Genomic DNA, 19,616 nt, shown 5'->3' with positions numbered 1-19,616 from the left:
CGACTATGAATTTTCTTTGTATGTGGTTCAAATAACTTAATGTTAAGTACAATTTAGAATAGTATTTTTACTGAGTGGGGACTTCTAGTTTTAGTATCTTTATACTTGTGTGACAGTGCATTTTAATTAATCGTGTATGAATTGCTATTGTTTATTTTTTATATGAGTTCAAATAAACTGCAAAACTACATTTCAGTCCATCAGTAACTCATAAACTATATATGTAACGTTCTTATTTGTATTATGGGTAGACTATTTATGTTTTCTGAATGCATAACCTATACTTCACACTGAAGTGTGAAGCTAGCATCGAATTGTCACTTTTACCTATAAATCGTACTACGCTGCTATATGAGAACAATAATAATAATAATGATAATAGAACAGGATAAAACGTTTATATAAAAGTCGCGCAGATAAGATCAGATGATTTCCACGTATTACCTTGAAAGCCAACCGGAAACTGTTCTTCTGAACGTTTCACACTTTTTGTCCCGCAACGCTTCCGGGAAATATGCGCTTCGACACGCGTGGGCATGCAGATGTAGTTACCTTTTGGGGCTGTTTTTACACTACGTTCACTTCACGCCCTCTTTGGTTTTTAGTCACTTGATCACATCTGTAGCACAGCACATAAGCCTCTTTACAGACTTGAGATTTAATACACGCCTGTGTGCTTGCAAAAGGCGTGGTGACGAGCACATACTGAAAACTTAAAGGTATATAGCAGAGCAGGGTGCCATCTAGTGGCTGTACTTCAACAGTATCATTTTCTGCAGCAAATAGAGCACGTTGGGCCTACAACTAATGCGTGCATTACAATTAATCCAGTCCTCCATCTGCTAGTTAGCAAAGGTTTTCGAAACCCAAGTTCTAGGCCACTCCTTTTATTTTTCCATTTAAATGGCAAATCTGTATTTTACAGTTGTTGCAAGTTTCCAAAACAATGCAAATGTTTATTCCAAAATACAGAAACGTCAGCAAATACAGGTCTTTAATCCTGATACGCTACAGGTGAAATAATACATTTTATAGTGAACTATAGTGCACAAGTAGACATATGACCAGAAAAAACAAAAAAAACTAAGAAAAACAAAACCCAAACAAAGGGACATTTAATGTGGTTAATATGCACTGCAGGTTTTTATTACAATTGTTTAACTACAGGGTAGAAGAACAAACTGGGGAAACCCAGTTCCATAACCTACAGTTGAAACCATTTTTTTCCACCAGAAGAGAGAGGAGGAAAAAAAAAAAAAAAAAAAAAAAAAAAAAAAAAAAAAAAATCACAAACAAAACTGGTAAAAAACACTTTGGAGCATTTAAAACAAGAGGTGGGGCAATATTTTCAATCACATTAGAAGACAACCAAGTGTAAAATAATCTGCACATTTGTAACAGCCACCCTTCTGTGCAGACAGGAAGGGACGACAACCCTCAGGAGCTTGTTTTTACGTTCTTAGCTGGTGTCCATCTGAGAAAACAAACCAAGAGTTAATTAGACATGTGAGAAAATGGACAATCCGTTACTCAGAAGAAATCATATTTAAAAGTTTCAGGTAGACATACCCTGGCATTGTAGGCATCTAACTGGGCATCGAGCTCCTCTGCTGACAGCTGCTGCTTGCTACTACCGCCACGGCCGCCTCGTCCTCGTCCTCTAGGGCCACCTGCACCACGCCCTCCACGGCCTCTCTGCATGCCTCCAAAGCCGCCACCACCACGACTTCTGTTCATCATGCCTCCTCCGCCGCCTCTGTTCAGACTGAAGATAAAGGAGCCTTTACACATCGAGTCATCAAATGCATTTGCTGCCCCCTCCCAAACAAAAAGAAATATTAACGTACCCCTGCATTGGCCGTCTCTGTGTGTCGATCTGTGATGTGACGAGCTGAATGTTCATAGGCCGCCCTAAAAACACAAACACCATGAACCTCAAAATCTTTACAGAAGCAGCGAACTTTAAGAAAATGTTTATACTGGCAGGTCAAAGAACGTAAGACTTACCATCCAGTGGGATGCCGTTGTATTGCTTCATGGCCTTGAGCGCATCTGCCCTCCTTTCAAAGTGGACATCGGCAGTTCCCAGGCTTCTTCCTGATCGGTCGTAATGAACTGCGGCCTTTTTCAGAGTTCCAAACTCAGCAAAAAGTTCCTAAAAAACACACGCCCAAAACAATTGGTCCCTCTTGATCCAGACTGTTAAACACACCAACCCAGGCCAAGAATCACAAACAACTTAGAATACCTGAATATCTGCATCTGAGACCCCAAAGTCGAGATTGGACACGAGGAGCTTCCCTCCAGTTTCCACGCCAGCTCCTCCTCCACCTCCAGCAGCACCATTGAAGCCGCTGAAGCCGTTGTCGAACATGTCGTGCTGCCACTTATCTGGAAGCTGTTTAGGCTGCAACAGACGAAAGAGAACGCACCTGCTGACTTCAGGATCCCCTTGCCTCTGCTATTCACAGAGTCCACACGGCTGGGTGTTGGGGCAAGCAGGGGCTCCACTTCCAAAATGGCCAGGGTGCTCAGGTCCCCCAAGAGGATCCCCACTATTCCCTGCCCACCCCAATCACTACAAGCAAGTGAATCACTTCAGACATATAAGGACATACACAAGACAACTTAATATATATAGAATAATTAAAAGGCAAGGGGATGTCTTGTATATAACCTGTACATGCATACACTTTGGATACATTTTCTTTTTTTTTTTTTTTTAAAGTACATGTCTTTTCAATGACCAAGTTCAAATGGAGCCAACTGATTTTATTATAGCCCACTCCCACCCATAATCTCTATGTTTAAACCCAAACAACCTCCCATGCTAGCTACAAAAATTGCCCACTGTTTTCTTGCCAGCTGCACCTCCACCAGAGGCCCTCCAGACATGATCCTCAGGGACACAGGGGGTCGCCGTCTGAAGCAGCGTTGCCTCCAGCGTTGCACCATGTTTTCCAGGCCCGCCCAAGAGTTCTTTACCAAGCCACGAAAAGGGCTTTCATGAAGGGGGAAATGTCCATAGGATGAGTGGGGAAGGGGATGTAAACAAACTGAAAGGGGGCCCAGCTATCCCCCCATCAATGAGCGTGGATTATCTGAGCGTCCATTTTGAGACACGCCATTTTGACTGGGGCTTTGTTTAGATATTCATTCACAATTAAGGAGTGATGATTTGCCTTAACATGAAAACTATCAGAGAGGAGGTTTAAAGTCCACTGATCCATCCAAACAGCAACAGCCACACCGGTTGAATAGCCACCAAAATGGGCCTTGCTGAGAAGAGCGTCAGCCACTCCCGAACAAAAGGCCGTCTGGTCGCTGCGCTGGGACTTGACCAAAAAAAAAAAAAAAAAAAAAAAAAAAGGAGGAAGGATTTTGCTCCCACGATAGTAGCGTGCGGGTAGACTTTGTCGTTGATGAGATTTCCTTTCACCATCAATTTGACACAAGAGGTGGAAAAGCACCGATATGGACCTTGGACGACTAGCTCTAAATTAAGGTGCTTGATTCAAAATGGCGCCGCTTCGGCCTTTACGATCCAACTTTAGCTAGTTAGCCAACACGGCTAACACAACTGCTCTCTCCAAAAAGGGCTCCTCTTGAAAAAGGATGTAACACATACGGATTGTGGGAGAGGGGACACAATATGCATACAACTTCCATTAATGCTTAGCCGCCAATTATAGAGCTCTCCTCCGAAGGGAAAACTCGGCGGCTAGCAATCATTTTATTCGCTTGACTAGCAAGCTGGCTAGGGTATTAGCTACAGAACGACGTTAACCAGGCATTTTCAGCTTTGTCGAAGGCTTTTCCTTTAACTTTCTCATACCCTGCTGTAAGGCGTTGGTCTGCCTCTAGCGCGTTTCGGGATCTGTCGATTCCTCATCGGGCCGGATCCGCCGCCTCGGCCTCCAAATCCTCCACCGCTGATTCCGAGACGCCCGGGGCCTCCTCCTCCACGGCCGCCTGCGCCTCCGCGGCCTCGACCTCTGCCGCCCCGGACTCCACCTCTCTGCTGCCTGTTCTGCTTGATAATGTCGTCTAGAGACATATCCATTTTATCGGTCATTATGCTGCCCCAATAATGCTAAACTGTTAATGAAATAGTTAAAAAAAAGTAAAGCCCTAGACTTCAATGGTCCCTCTGCCTGCTCTTTCCTCTCTCTCCCCGACGACAAAACACAATGAGTAGACCTTTGCTCAATAAAGAAAAACAGTTTCGTCGCGTATCATACGTAGATATACGTCAACGCGTAGTAACAGCTTTCTGTCCAATCAGACTTTAGTACAAAGTTACCAACAGGGAATTGCTATTGTTTTGCTCCCCAGATGAGTATCGGTAAACAATTAACAGTATCGTCCGAAACACTAAATCTACAATTATTCAAATAATCTAAATATTAAATAAATTTACCGTTTTCACTGTAAATTTCATTATTTTGAGTTGTAGTTGAAAGTCTTCAGTACACAAACTACTACAGCTATGTGTGTATAAGATAACTGAAATAAAAACAAACGAAAAATAAAGAAAATGTACCACTGTTAGTCAGTTTGAATAAATATGTACATATTTGTGGCCATAACCGATCGTCATGGTAATTTTTTGGCTTTTAATGATTTCTGTGAACTGACGTTTTCCAGTGTGGAATGATTGTAAAGCACTGGCTAAACTATAGATATACACCCCACAATTGTCCAAACTGCACCTAAACCAGACACTGCCTGCTGACAGTTACATTGCACAAAGTGTTTGGAATAACGAAGAAGTAGGACCACCTCCAAATCACCTCACTTTACATAAAGTCAGTGGCTAAGTGGTTGAAACCTGGACACATTTGGTGTTTCAACAACTGGTTTTGGCATGGATAAACATAAAGCTGCTTCAATGGCCTTCCCAAAGCCCCACTTCAACCCTACTGAAAATCTGTGGACTACACTTAAACCTAAGTGCCAGGAAATCAAGCAATTTAAGTGACCTTTGCAAATTCTGCCCATAAGACTGGTCAAATGTCCACTTAGAATTATGCCAAAAATGTTTATGGCTAACAAAAGTGTGTTATCAAGGTGCAACTTGCTAAATTGTGGGGTGAGCCTGCATGTATACTTCTGCATACATAAATTCAAACTTGTGCGCCCAAATGGTGTTTTTTTTTTCTCAAGTCATTAATGATGTATGGTGTACAATCATTCCACTGTGGAAAAAGAACAGTTCAAAGAAATAATTCATCAAAGTCCAACTGTGTGGATAACAATCTTTAATACAGCGCTTTGAATAAAAGCATAATTTTCCAAGATTGCTTTTTTAGAGCTTAGTAAACAGCTTTTTTACCCTCTGGATCAATTTCAGATTTTTTCCGCATTTAGAAATAGAAAATGCATTGAGTCATATGGTATCCAATTTTTAGGCACTGATGGTGTGATAACAGCTGCAGCTACACAGAGCTGTGCAGGTTGAGATTACCACACTCACAACTAGGTTTGGATATTTTAACAATGCCTGCATTCATCCAGTCCAATTCAATAAATTATTAAAGACATTTTTACCCTTGGCTTAGTTATCCCTTGCTGGCACAATCTGTCAGTTCAGACACAGTTATCTATCACCTATATATCCATCGATATTTTTAACCACACATCCGGTTCAAGGTCAGGCAGAGCTGAAAGTGGGCAAGGGGTGGGGTACACCATGCACAGGGTAACACAGAAACACAAATAACCATTTACACCCTTTTGACTACAGCCAGTTTAGAATCACCATTTGATCCAACCTGTATGTTTGGAGATTTAAAGCACTTAGCTAAGTTAAATTAATCAACAAGATCGAATTATCTACTGCACTAAATTAAACAAACAGCTGCAAATAATTAAGCTGCAAAATGGATCAGTATATAATGAGATGTTAAAAAAGCTCCTGTAGGTGTTATATAAATGATAATGGACTGGTTCTTATATAGTGCTTTTCTACCCTAGTTGAGCACTCAAAGCACTTTGTACAACATCCCTCATTCACCCATTCATTTCTATGCTTTATCTAACTCCTAAGGGCTTTCTATCAAACACTGACACACATTTACACTTCAATGAATGTATCAGAAAACAACTCTGGGTTCAGACTGGAGCACCCAGGAATCAAGCCAACAATCTTCTGATCCACCTCCTGAGCTACAGCCACCCCAGTACTATTATATATACACTATATTGCTCGTCTGTCTTAACACACATGTGAACTTGAGTGACATCCCAATTTTAATTCAGAGGGTTTAATATGATGTCTGCCCACCCGTTGCAGCTAGAACAGCTCCAACTCTTCTGGGAAGACTTTCCACAAGGTTTAGGAGTGTTTATGGGAATTTTGGACCATTCTTCCCAAAGCACATTTGTCAGGTTGGATGAGAAGTCCTGTCTTGCAGTCTAATCTAATTCATGCCAAAGATGTTCTGTTGGGTTGAGGTCAGGACTCTGTGCAGGATAGTCAAGCTCTCACTCATCCATGCCTTTATGGATTTTTCTTTGTGGTCAAGTTGAAACGGGAAGGGGCCATCTCCGAATTGTTGCCCAAAATGTCTTGGTATGCTGAAGCAACAGTTCTTTCACTGGAACTAAGGGGCCGAGCCCAGCTACTGAAAATCAGCTCCACACCTTAATCCCCCGTCTACCAAACTTCACATCTGGTACAATGCAGCAGATAAGTACTGTTGTCCTGGCAACTCCCAAACCCAGACTTGCCAATTGGATTACCAGATAGTAAAGCGTGGCTCATCACTCCAGAGAACACGTCTCGACTGCTCTAGAGTCCAGTGGTGGCGAGCTTTGCACCACTGAATCTGACGCTTTGCATTGCACTTGGTGATGTAAGGATTCAGCGATCTGGAAGGTTGAGTGAATACTTTTGTCATTAAAGTGTATAAGACTGCCTTAAAAAGGAGGTTTTGAGAAATATCAGACCTCTAAAATGGTCATATATGTATGATTTCATAGTAAGATCACCCAACAAGGTCAAGCCTGGTTGTCTTTACCTTTGGAGTATCATCTGCTCCACCCTACACGTTGACTGTGCGTAAAGTGCCTTGCAAAGGGATACATCTAAATTGCTGACTTTTTAAATATTGGATCTGAAAAATAATAAAATACTATAATAATTAAAAAGAAAAACAATTAAAATAATACCAATACTGGTGAAAACAAAGGCTATCTGAACATTTTTGAGCAACAACTCTGGAAACTAGCTGAAAATAAACTGGATCAAAAACTAAATTACAACTCATGACCAATACATAACTAGAATTCTAATGTGATAAAAATACAGTGATGTATTTATGTAGAGTAAGTAAAACTACAAGTACTGTAAAAGTCTTTTTATTCAACATTTTGTTTCAAGGCTTTGGGAAAGAAGAGGGGAATGGGGGGGATTTATCAATACTTGGGGAGGCCCTCTACTTAATAAAGTCCGACCAAGGGCAAGAAAATGTATAATAAAAATGTTGGCTTTGTTTACACTCTGTTTTGGCTTTCAAAACTCGCCCATAAAGTGTGTGTGTGAATGTTCAATTACTTCTACACTTGCTTAATTAATGATAAACAAAATAAAACTACAAATAAGAAGTCAGCCCTTTCATATTTTCCTCCCATGTCATATTAGTAGTAGTTGTAGCGTCGCGTTTAAGACTGAAGTCTTTTGCGTCCTGTGGAGACAAAGAAAAGCTGAGGTACAAAGTCGGCAAATTTTGGATGAATCTTTGCATCGGTCTCGTCCACATATCGAATGCGACTGGAAAAAAAAACAGGAACTGAGAGAAATCCAACTTTTTCTTTTTAGTCAGTCTTGAGGGCGAAGGAAGAGAAGCTTTTCTATGGTCCAGAGTTTAGAAATTAGATTTGCATTCTGTGTTAGACTGACCAACAACGATAACTTTCTGGCTGACAAGAGGGCTGACGGAGGAAAAGTTCTCAAGGATAATGTATGGGAGAAAAAAAAAAAAGCAATGGGATCATTAAGAGAAAGACTAGGACTTCTTGGAGTCTTGTGTGTTGCGTTTTTTGAGGTCACTCAGGTCCACTGGCGTGAAAGCTGCAAGAACGAAAAGGAAACGAGTAGTTAACCGGCACGTCCTTTACCGATTTCATCTTTTAGTGTGACAGAAAAATAAATATTTGCTGGAACTTACAATGTAAGTTAGGATTTGGGTTCTTCTCGACATACTCCTGTGGTCCACGGTCATTCCGGTCACTATTTTGCGTTGATCTTATGTCTCTGAGCACGCACTGCCAGGCTGCGAAATAAGCAAAGACGAATACGTTTTACTTAACGATGCATCTCAGAATCAGAATCAGAATGGGTTTATTGCCAGATGTTGAGGTTTACAACATTAGGAATTTGCTGCGGTGCTTCAGTGCAAACAATAAGAATTAAAGTGCTATGTAGAAAGAAAGATATGTGCATGAGATATACATTAGATATATACATGAGAATAAGAATTAAGAGTGCTACGTAGAAGGATATATACATGAGTGCAGGTGGTGATCAGTGCCAGACATGAAATGATGCAGTGACACAGCGTAGGGTCATGTGTGAGTGGCGGGGACAGTCATGTGGTTATTGTTCATGTGTCCAACAGCAGAGGGGAAGAAACTGTTCTTGTGGCGAGAGGTTCTGGTGCGAATGGACCGGAGCCTCCTGCCTGAGGGGAGCAGGTCAAACAGACTGTGTCCAGGGTGGGAAGGGTCAGCTGAGATCCGGGCTGCACGCCGCAATGTCCTGGAGGTGTACAGGTCCTGCAGAGATGGGAGTCTGCAGCCAATCACCTTCTCAGCAGAGCGCACAACACGCTGCAGTCTCTGTTTGTCCCTGACAGTGGCTCCAGCGTACCACACGGTGATGGAGGAGGTGAGGATGGACTCGATGATTGCGGTGTAGAATTGCATCATCGTCCGTGTTGGCAGGTTGAATTTCTTCAGCTGCCTCAGGAAGTACATCCTCTGCTGGGCTTTCTTGATGACGGAGGTGATGGTGGGCTCCCACTTCAGGTCCTGGGTGATGGTGGTACCCAGGAAGCGGAATGAGTCCACAGAGGTGATGGGGGTGTCAGTCAGGATGATGGGGGGGAGTGGGGCTGTGTGCTTCCTGAAGTCCACAATAATCTCCACTGTCTTCTGGGCATTCAGCACCAGGTTGTTGTGGCTGCACCAGGACACCAGACGTTCAACCTCCCTCCTGTAGGCAGACTCGTCCCCGTCCGAGATGAGTCCAATAACGGTGGTGTCATCTGCAAACTTGATTAGCTTGACAGACTGGTGGGTGGAGGTGCAGCAGTTGGTGTACAGGGAGAAGAGCAGAGGAGAAAGAACACAGCCCTGAGGGGAGCCGGTGCTGATGGTCCGGGAGTCCGAGACATTCTTCCCCAGCCTCACGTGCTGCTCTGAGCTGTGTGCTGGCATTTTCTAACTTGCAAAGCATTATTTCCAGACCTTTTAAAGTGCTTCAGTGTCGGAGCGTGGAAAATGAATTTTTGCCATCTTAAACCATCATCACTAAAGTCCTTTTAACAATGTTTTGGAAGTAATCACTGAATTTCAACTGTGGTCTGTGTTCACTAACAAAGGATGAGGAGCTACATTCCTGTTGTCTTACCATTTTATTTTACTCCTGTACAGTTGGCGTGGAGCACCTATAATTTCATTGTACATGTACAATGATAATAAAGGGCTATTCTATTCTATTCTATTCTATTCTATTCTATTCAAGCCTTTTCTCAGACTTGAAGGGCATTAGAGACCCACAGAGTTTTCCTTGTTTGCTGTGACATAAAATATGCTGGCAGGTGCCTGCAGATGAATAGTAAACAAATCCTCCAAACACTGATTTTGTATTATTGCATAAATTGTGGCAATCTTGCGTTGTCATCTGGTGCAAACACAAATACCAAGGGCTCAACCATTCAGCCCCTGCACCATGATTGTCATGACTGTGACTGGACAGCTGGGTAAAAAGCACACTGCAAGAATTTCTTTAGTGTGTGCACAACCTTAAGAGTGTCTGTTTAATGGTACAATACAGCTTATAAGTGTCATGTAGGCATTTATTGTTATGTCCAAGGGCATGCATGCTAATCTTGGTCACAGATCTGTCAGAGATCTGGTGCACAGCAAACAGGTCACAATAGACGAAGAATTCCTTTCAAGCAGAATAAAAATTTCCACTGTTTGTGTTTCTCCTCTATGCTTTTTGATCTGTTTTCTTTGTGTGTTTTGTGTGTGTCTCTCTTTTTGGAGAAGTCTTCAGTGGTTCCTTATCCCGATCAGCATGCACAGTGTGTGTTTTGAGGACTACACTCAAGTGTGTCTTTGTAGCATATGCATTGGCTTAACTCTCATAGTCCTTCTCTTTGTGTAGCCACAGAAATAGTGGACAGGCTGCCAGCTGGATCCCGTTTTGTTTATTGCATGTGGATAGGCAGATCAAGACTTAAAAATGGCTGTCATTCCACATTACTGTGCTGATCTATAGGTGGCAGTGCCACACAAAGATACTGATGTTCTGCAAGACAGACGATGGGTTTGTAGGCCTCAAAGAGACCTGGCAACTTCTGATGAATAATACTAAACCATGGAATTTAAATGACCAGCTTTGACAACAATGAATACAGACTAACCAGTTACAAATACTGCTCGTAATAAGTGTCCTTTGCTTTGTAGAGACAAACATTTAACAAAAAATGATCAAAATGCTGTTTCATTTTTAATATAATCAGCTTTCATGATTTAGAGGCTGTTTAATTTAATGTCTTGTGTAACCAACTTGCTATTTGTTACCCTATTAAGTATATGATAAATAATAATCTACTGTTATAGTTGCACAGTTTATAGTTAACTGAAAAGTAACCATTTTAACTCAACCTGAATGTGTCTTAGGTTCTGAAAGAATCTTCCTTTTCAGAATTAAATTCATTTGACAGGCAATTCAGTTTTAGTTTTCAAGGAGCTGCATTTAAAATCCTGAATGTTTTCATGAAGAGAGTTTGGCACATCATTGTTAGACAGGCATACTTACTGTCGTGTATAAAGCGCACATTTTCTTCATGTGCCGGGGTGAAGAGCTCCCCACTGTTAGTAGGGGATCTGGGGCTTGAAGTTCTCTTGTAACTGTTCACCATCCTGGGAGCTGATGAGCTTCAAAAAACATGGAAACGTTCAAATTAGCACCACAGCACACAGTCAATTCATCTTTTACTCTAAACTAAAGCTACCGCAAAAGCACTAATTAAATGTGATCACGGGTGTTTAAGTGCTTGTCTTTGGTCAAACCTGGTCATTCTGTTTGGAGTCTGTACTTGCTCCTCGCTCCTCTGTGGTGAGTGGAATATAAGTATAAACAAACGTCCAGAAGTCCTCAGCTCAGTCCTGCCAGTAAATAACAGCGACTGGGTAATTAATTCCCACATGACCTCAGAAATACTTTTTTCAGCATTGGTTACTTTTAAGCTAACTGTGTAGATGGTAGTAATTCTGGTTAGTGGTGTTAGCTAGCTTAACGCTCTTAAAACATAGTCAGTCATCCGATGAGTTCCGGTGACATTAGAGATATAACGAGTAAATCATTGTTGCTGAGATTAACTAGTTGTAGTAAAGCTAATGTCAGGCAGGAGTTTGAAAATGAGAAATATTGACGTTAGCTAAACAAGGAGCCATTGTTTACGTTTTGAGTCCAGTAGCTTCAGCAGTGTTAGCATCGGCTTACAAACCGAAACCCAGCGTTTTAGCCTTCCACTGCCATTAAAAACCATTGTATCTAAACCAGTTTGTATTTTAGAGATACGCGTGCCCCAGCAGTTATGTCTGTGGGGGCAAATAACAACATATTTTTCGACACGAGAATTTAGCATGTAGTTAGCTGACTGCTGAGTTTCATTGTCTTGTCGTAACGTTAGCTCGTAACAGCTACAATTTCATTCATTTCACTAGCGCAGGATAGGTATTAGAAAAAACAAACATCAGCGCAATAGTGTATTTCCAGATGCACACTGAACGAGAGATAGGATATTCAACAAACCCGTGTATAAACACTCCTCCGGACGTGGCTGTATGGCGTTAGAGCTGGCTAAAACGTTGCCAATGCCAACCAAACATTTCCGGGAAAACAAACGGAAGTGATCCGTCCAAACCAGGTGACTCAGGCAAATAAAAAAACAGGAAAAGCAAGCAAACAACAAGCAAACAAACAAACAAACAAACAAAAAAGATGTTGGTTTGTTGCAGGTAATTATTACTATTAATATTATTATAGGCTATTTTATTTATTTATTTTTAGCACTCATTATCCACAGCACAGAGCAGAGAGAGCGGAGAAATAAAACACAAGTGCTGGTCCAGGCCCCTGCAGCCTTTCAACAGATGGATTGCCCGGTCAACCAAGTGGTTGCTCTTCATTTAAGAAACCAAGTGTTCCTCTGAGTCACTGTAAAAGTGTAAACAAACAAACAAACAAACAAACAAACAAACAAACAAACAAACAAACAAATCCTCAAGCGTATTTTAACCCTTGCGTCACAAGGTTGTGAGTTAGTTAAATACCAGATAGTAGCTTTCTAGAAAATGCCAGTGATTGAAGTACTTTACTAGTGATGGCACGAATAACTCTATGAACTTTGTAGTTCTTGAAATGTAGTTTCATTTTCCTTAGAGAGACCACAACAGAAAGTCAGTCAAATTAATAAAAGGCTTCTTTATTTATGAAAATATACAAAAATAATAACTGAGCAAAAACATAATAAGATTTCCACTGCTGGCATTTATATTCTTATACCTAAATAAATGAAAGTAATGCATTAGGGGAAACACTGCAGGGTTACAAAGCTTGTACAAGCTTGCGATTTGGTGATTTTTTTTCTTTTTGATTGATGATTGACTGATACTAAAGTATCAGTATCCATTTTTATGATCCTCTTACTGCCCAGCAGTAAAGAAACTCTTTCTATGAGACACAATTTTCAGAGTTCATCCAGCAATGTAAAAACTGCCTAACACTAACACATCAGATAAATAACCCAAACTGAAATAATCCTGAAAGTCAAACATTTCTCCAGACAGTTAGACTATACGTGACAAAAAACATGTTTTGCTTCCACGTTCCATGTTACGCCATAGTGCTGAAACTGGTAGTATGACAAATATACACATAAAAATAAAGTCAAATATAATGAAATTAAATAAAAATAACCACCAGGGGGAAAAAAAGCTTACTGGAGTATCACTTTGAGGCAATAATTTACAATAATACACCTGCAGGTGTTTGTACTACAGTTTTGAAACTAGCAAACACAATCTTGCTTTACGGGATCGGTCGTGAAGTGAGCTGTGGTGGATATGTTCTGCTCCGGCTCCTCATCTTCTTCTTTCTGTAATCTTTGTTTGCTTTCCTTTGGACCCGCCCGGTATCCAATCAGACGCAGCCAGTCTCAAACAGTTTGGCGAGGTCTTTGCACTCTGGGTCGATGAGGTCTGCGGGTTTCTCTCCATTTTCATTCTCTGCCTCTGTGCTGGCGCCCATTGATAGCAGATATCTGAGTAGAAAATGAAGTACATATTGATATTTAAACATATTACAAAAGTGCATGAATACATGCCATCATTAATCATTAGTGCATCTAATTTTTTAAATAGATTTTAGATTTGTAACATTTGAATATAGAGTCAAGTTTCAAAGTTGTAGTGGTGAATCTCTGTTAATTCCCTTCCCAGAAATGTTCTCCACTTTAGCTAATCTGATGCTTCTTTCATGCTGAATGGTGTGCACTGTGATGATGATGGTATGATGGTGATGTCACTTTTTCATGTGGGTGCTGCTTGTTTATGCCAGCATCAGCTGTCACATGCAAACTACATGGGTCATGTAAAAATAGGTTTTGTCTGCAGAGTTTATTTTTGTAGCACATTTGTATATACTACAGGTGCAATGGTTAACACATTTCCTTGGCAAGCGAAAGGTTGCTGGTTCGATTCCAGCTGGAGAGACAAGTCCCCTTTGTGCTTGCATCAGAAAGGGGATCTAAAGCTCTGTCGAATCAAACATGCTGAGCTATGGGCTGTGGCGTCCCCTAGTGGCAAGAGAGTAACCGCTTCTTTTTTTCCCTTCTAATAACCCTCCAGCTTCTCTATATTTACATCAGTGTACACTTTTGGTTAAAAAGTCACACGTTACCTGGCAATTTCTGGGTAGCCGTCACTGCAGGCCATGTGGAGCGGCGTCCAGCCGTCCTCGTCTCTCTGATGGACATCGGCGCCATATTTGAGCAGCAGCTTCACCACCTCCAGGTTCCCCGTTAGCACAGCTTCATGCAGTGCTGCCATACCTGCACAGTGCAGTAATAATCAGTTCCCTTACAGCCAATGCGGTTAGCACAATGTTTAACATCAAAGCTCTCAGTCATTAGTGAAGCTAGTACTGCTTTTACCAACAACAATAATATATATATATATATACATATGTTTTAAGAAACTTTGGATGTGAGTACCTGCAGATAAAAAACAGAAAATCAAAGCTGTGGAGATATTGCTCACCTGAGTGGAAAACTGTATCCACACGAACTTTCCTTGCTCTCATGAACCGACCAATCTGCTCCAGATCTCCCCGTCTAACAATATCCTGGAAGATGATGTCATTGGGGAAGTGCACTGTCCTCTTGGCAGGTGTGACAGGAATTACAGGTGCAGGCTTTTCCTGTGCTTGTGTGCCACATGTTGAGCTGTACCGTGACCCTTTGCTGTATGAAGGGACGTATGCTGACGCAGGCTTGTAAGTGGACGTGTGGTGTGACGGGGTGTAATATGTGGTGCTGTACTGTGTCGGTTTGTACTTTGATGCGGACGTGTATGAAGATGTGTACGGTGGCGGTGTGTAATATGAGGGGGTGTACTGGGTGGTAGTGTGGTAAGTTGGTGTGTACTGTGAGCTGCGTGCGTACGTAGACGCCGGCACACGGTAGCTGTACTTCATGCCTGCAATGGTTGCAGCTTGTCTCCCTCTAGTCTTTTAGATCAGGAGGAGGGAAGTGAGAAATCCAAGGGAATGCAACAATCCAGTAAAAAGACCAGTATCCTTTGCTCTATGTCCTATTTGTCCCCAAATGTCCTTTATCCTTTTACTTTATAGCCAGAGTAGCTCCTGCGAGCACTTGTCAAATCCTTTACTTCGTTCTGCTCTGTCCACATCCACTTCTTTTCGCTTGTGTGGTCATCCTTTTTCTCACCAGATGCTCCTTTCTCTTGCCCAAATTACAATTTAGCCGTTGCACAGTATTATTTGCTGTTGCACAAGGCTGCGCTCTTTTGTGAGCAAGCAGGAGAGGATCCTTTTATATCCTCTGTAGTGCTATTTCAAGGTCCAATATCCAGTGACTTCAGCTTACAAATGAGTGGCCCTTGCGCGCCTCCTCCCACTGTGTGGTCACATGGCCACTGACACTGCACTCACCAAGGGATCATAAAAAATGTTGACAACCAAAATGTTCTCCTCACCCGAGACTTAAATGTTCCCTCGTAAACATCGAAACTATGGTAAACATGATTGGTAAATATTGCCCCGAGGAAGAAGACTGGACCTCAGTGGCACGTGTGATTTCCCAATCATGCAGTCGATCTGTCTGCTTAAATTATATCTTATGGTGCAGTGTAATTGTAGGTATACTAGAGTCATTAAAAATAGTGTTTTTACTTTGTGTGCCCTTGTTCTTTCTCATATTACCCATTGACCTAAAGGACACCTCGTGCTTGCCCTTTGCACCCAGACTAGATAAACCATCTTCTGAAGAGGTCGCATGTGGGCGTGTAGCCATGACCAGCTGAGGAGGCAAATGATATGTAACCTCTTCCCGCAAATGTCACTAAAAAGTCACAAGGTTAAAAGAAATGCAGCTATTTACAACAAAACATCTGCTAAAAAGTGTCAACCAGAAAAGCTCCCTCAACTGGAAGCACGTAAAAACCCACGAATTCAGACTGTAAGCAGGATGTTTAAATGTGGACCAGCAGGCTCACACCGTGGAGTCAAATGCATACTGTATGTGTAAAATGGTGGTGGAATGCTGTGGTAGTGGGCCCAGCTGTCCAGATTTCTAAGTGGGGCAGAGCTGGTTATAACTGGTTCACAAAACCTTTGGAAGTGAGACTTGGGCATTTCACAGATGCTGCCAGTGTAACAGAGGAACGAGCTGATGGATGCCATCCTCAGGATTTTGATTTTCCAAGGTCGGCCATTCAAGTTGCACACGCTTGAATGTTTGGGCTTCATATTTTTGCCATTTTTACACTGTGTATAATTCAGTTTTTCATTTTCACACACCATCAGAAATGCTTTAAAGTGGCTAAATATAGAAAACATGTTATTAGAACATCACACAATATTTAGGAACAGTCTTTAAAAAATCTTTCCATTGAGGTTGTACACAACTGGAGGAGGTAATAATCAGTTGTGTAATAATCATGTTATTCATCACTTCTTTCTTCTTCCTACTGATATCTAAAGTGTGCGTGTGTGTGTGCGCACAAAAACAAAGAAACTTCAAACACCCGTTAGTATCTGAATGTGCCAGCTGCCAGGTTTCACCGTCTCTTATGGCACTAGGGGGGCGGGGGGTTCAAGGGTGTCCCTGAACAATAATGATGCCCCTTCCAGCTTCTCCTGCTCTTGCTATGCGGCAGTGTTCTCACCAGAAAAAACAGGCACCAAATGTCAGAGTGAGGTTTCACACTTTATGACTTCTTGCTATACATAGAGTCAGGCCGCCTTTCCATCGCCTACCTGCTCTTTAGAGTTCATGTTATGATCTGTCAAATTACCAACAAGTCAGAGCTGAAAACATTCAGGAGAATGGAAAGTGGTAAACACTTTCCACAAGACTGATGGGAAACAGACTATTCTTATCTTCTTGTCTTTTTAGTTCGGTGGCAAAATTTATATGAGGTTGCCCCCTCCCTAGTAGAACCTCTTAGTCCCTATAAATAATATGCAGTAAAATAAAATAAGTGACGTTCCCTTGGTTCAGGGAGGTTGTGCAGGAATTGTGACCTAAAATGATCTACTAAAAGAAATCAGACCTCTGCCAAGGCAGAAAGCTCATTCACTGGGAACAGTAATTAATTTTAAATATATATTTTTTGTTTTCTTTGTTCTTTTTGGGCATAATTTAAGAAGTTTGTAGTATATCAACATCTGATTGGACAAACATTGTGTAGGAGTAGGTAATGGAAAATAGGACACTGGACATAAATAAGTTGAGTTATTATATAATATTACACCAAAGCAGCTCATTGTCTGCTTTGCATTCTTTCTGAAAATGCTACCTTTAAAGATGTAACACATTTTGGATTTAAAAGAAAGGCAGATGTGAGGTCAGAGGTCAAACATGACATGATACTTGGATGCAAACTATGATGTTATATTTAGAATCTCCATATACCAGTATTCTTGCCTAAAAGCTGCCAATAGAAAGGCAGCAGAATTTTAAACATAGTTTTAAAGAAGACATATTCTATTCTATTCTATTCTATTCTATTCTATTCTATTCTATTATGAATACGACTTTTTATAAAAAGACAATCTATGAAAGTTTGTCTCTATCTGACCTTGAGGTCAGAAGTCAAATGTAACTTTCTATTCATTATGTTGACAATACAAACCACACTTGTAAAAATCATAGGTTCTAAGTTCTACTGCTTTTTCACAATTTTTGACCGATAAATCATTAAGTTGACCTTGAGGACCTCTGTTGATGTAAAACAAATTTCTAATACATTGCTGCCGTGACCCTGCTGTAACAGCCTTACAAAGTTGAATTAGAATTCTTTCAAAATTCTTCGAGCCATTGTGTATACAGAAAACCCATGACCTCCTTGGTGGAGGTCATGGTATTTGCATTGTTTTTCAACTCCCTCTGTGGTGTTGTACTGTAAATGTGGTCGGAAGCCCCTGAGCTCATCGATCCCAACACGTGGCTTTGTTTTTTTGTGATGTAATAGTCGCTTCCTATTATTAAAATAAAATTGAAAAGGGAAAGCACATTGTATGGCTTTACCTTCCAGTCTCAATGAATTAACTTTCATTTGTCATTGAATTTGTTGAATTACAAGCAGCAGCCTTCTGACATTTAAACAATGAAAAGACAATGTTCCAGATTTTACTTAATAAAAATTTGGCATTAAATAAAAAAAGAAAATGACCTAAATCACACTGCGCACACAACCACATCGAAAAGCTGAAGTTTCTAAAGTCGAAACCATGTTATTGTTTTTCTTCAAGAGTTGGCCAATACATGCCGCAAAGACCGCCAGCTACGCGCGCCTCCACACTCCTCCGCCTCACGTGATGCAGGTAAGTGGCAGGTTGGATGTGATGTCTAAAAATAAGAGCTGTGAAGCGTCCTGACTGTGTATAGCATGTTATGAATGCGGGCTGCCACCCTCATAAACAGTGCAGTTTAGAAAGGTCAGTGTAACACAAGTAAGTCACATTAAGTTTTATTTTGATAATTCTGACTGAATAATCATAGCTCAAGCCAAATTTAGTTGTCTGCTCCTCTTATTTGGCTGTAAAATCCTTTTCTCATAAATCAGCCTGCTGTGCAAGACATATGCAGTGCCATGGGTGACAACAGGGTCAGTTGGTATGTTACAGACCTGGATCGCTGGATGGTAAGCGCTGCAGGGATTAGTGTCTGTCTGGATCTCCACAGGCCCAATGAGAAATACTCACTCGGTCTGAGAAGTATCCGGTTACGGCACGCGCGGTGGGCTGAAAAAAAGGAGCTGTAATCTAAATCAGGATGCAGTAATCCTTTGTCATTTAGTGAAAAGAGTGCTGTGGAGGTGGATCTTGGGAAAGTCAAAGTGAGAAGCTCCAGCAAAATACACCAAATCCTGCTTGCTTGAACTGCGTGAGTTAGTGATATCTAGCGTCAACATAAGAAAAACAAACACATTATGGTTTCTAGATGTTTAGTATGACACAAATACAGAAAAGCACATCACAAATCCACAATAATAAAAGCCTACAAACAAACTGACGCTTTAAGACATCCAACATTGCTTTTTAGCCTTGTCCTTTGTTCACAGAGATTTCTCCAGATTCTCGGAGTCTTTTGATGATATTATGAACTTCAATTTAATCCAAAAGATTATTTAAGTTATTTCATTCACAGTTTAATTTAACTATATAGCACCAAAAAGTAGCAACTCTACTGCAGATGATGAAGCATTAAAAGTCCTTGAAATTTTACATTGAGAAACATTATTTTTTAATTGTTCCATAATTTATGAACAGTTTTTGCAATTGGTGAACTTGTGCCCATCGTCTGAGATAATCAGCCTCTATAAGATACTTTCTTTCATACCCAGTAATATCATTTAAACATTTGACATGTTTTATGTCTTCTGTTGTGGGTTCATGATATTTGTATATCACTGCATTCTGGTTTCCTTTTTGTTTTCCATTTTGCAAGCATCCCAGCTGTTCTGAATTTAGGTTGTTTGCACAGCAGCTTATTGTTAATATCTTTGCTTTTGCTCAGAGAGGTCCACAAACTATAAGTTTGCACATTGGAAATACTGAGAACTGACCTTTA

The 19,616-nt window shown here is 41.0% G+C and overlaps 3 protein-coding genes across 4 annotated transcripts; all 3 read right to left on the bottom strand.

Annotated features, from left to right (window-relative positions):
* Positions 1 to 871: 871 nt before the first annotated feature.
* alyref (Aly/REF export factor) lies at positions 872 to 4,217 on the bottom strand. 2 transcript variants are annotated; one of them, XM_004560677.6, is made up of 6 exons: positions 3,836 to 4,217; positions 2,249 to 2,407; positions 2,008 to 2,155; positions 1,848 to 1,911; positions 1,570 to 1,765; positions 872 to 1,474 (listed from the first exon to the last, which is right to left on the bottom strand). In XM_004560677.6, exons 1-6 carry the CDS (start codon positions 4,073 to 4,075, stop codon positions 1,460 to 1,462), a joined length of 822 nt encoding a protein of 273 aa, XP_004560734.1. In that variant the 5' UTR covers positions 4,076 to 4,217; the 3' UTR covers positions 872 to 1,459. The 2 variants fall into 2 exon arrangements, with proteins under 2 accessions (XP_004560734.1, XP_014269981.1); XM_014414495.3 differs by lacking the exon at positions 3,836 to 4,217 and adding an exon at positions 2,872 to 3,829.
* Positions 4,218 to 7,346: 3,129 nt separating this feature from the next.
* Positions 7,347 to 12,170, bottom strand: mcrip1 (MAPK regulated corepressor interacting protein 1). The gene is made up of 5 exons (XM_004560679.2): positions 12,053 to 12,170; positions 11,308 to 11,403; positions 11,054 to 11,172; positions 8,172 to 8,276; positions 7,347 to 8,074 (listed from the first exon to the last, which is right to left on the bottom strand). Exons 2-5 carry the CDS (start codon positions 11,313 to 11,315, stop codon positions 8,010 to 8,012), a joined length of 297 nt encoding a protein of 98 aa, XP_004560736.1. The 5' UTR covers positions 11,316 to 11,403; positions 12,053 to 12,170; the 3' UTR covers positions 7,347 to 8,009.
* A 534-nt stretch (positions 12,171 to 12,704) lies between these two features.
* ppp1r27a (protein phosphatase 1, regulatory subunit 27a) lies at positions 12,705 to 15,347 on the bottom strand. The gene is made up of 3 exons (XM_004560680.4): positions 14,560 to 15,347; positions 14,201 to 14,351; positions 12,705 to 13,562 (listed from the first exon to the last, which is right to left on the bottom strand). The coding sequence occupies exons 1-3, from the start codon at positions 14,993 to 14,995 to the stop codon at positions 13,442 to 13,444; spliced, it is 708 nt and encodes a 235-aa protein (XP_004560737.2). The 5' UTR covers positions 14,996 to 15,347; the 3' UTR covers positions 12,705 to 13,441.
* Between the last annotated feature and the right edge of the window lie 4,269 nt (positions 15,348 to 19,616).

Source organism: Maylandia zebra, linkage group LG4, assembly GCF_041146795.1.
Source record: "Maylandia zebra isolate NMK-2024a linkage group LG4, Mzebra_GT3a, whole genome shotgun sequence".
NCBI lineage: Eukaryota > Metazoa > Chordata > Actinopteri > Cichliformes > Cichlidae > Maylandia > Maylandia zebra.
This window is presented reverse-complemented; position numbering and strand designations above follow the sequence as displayed.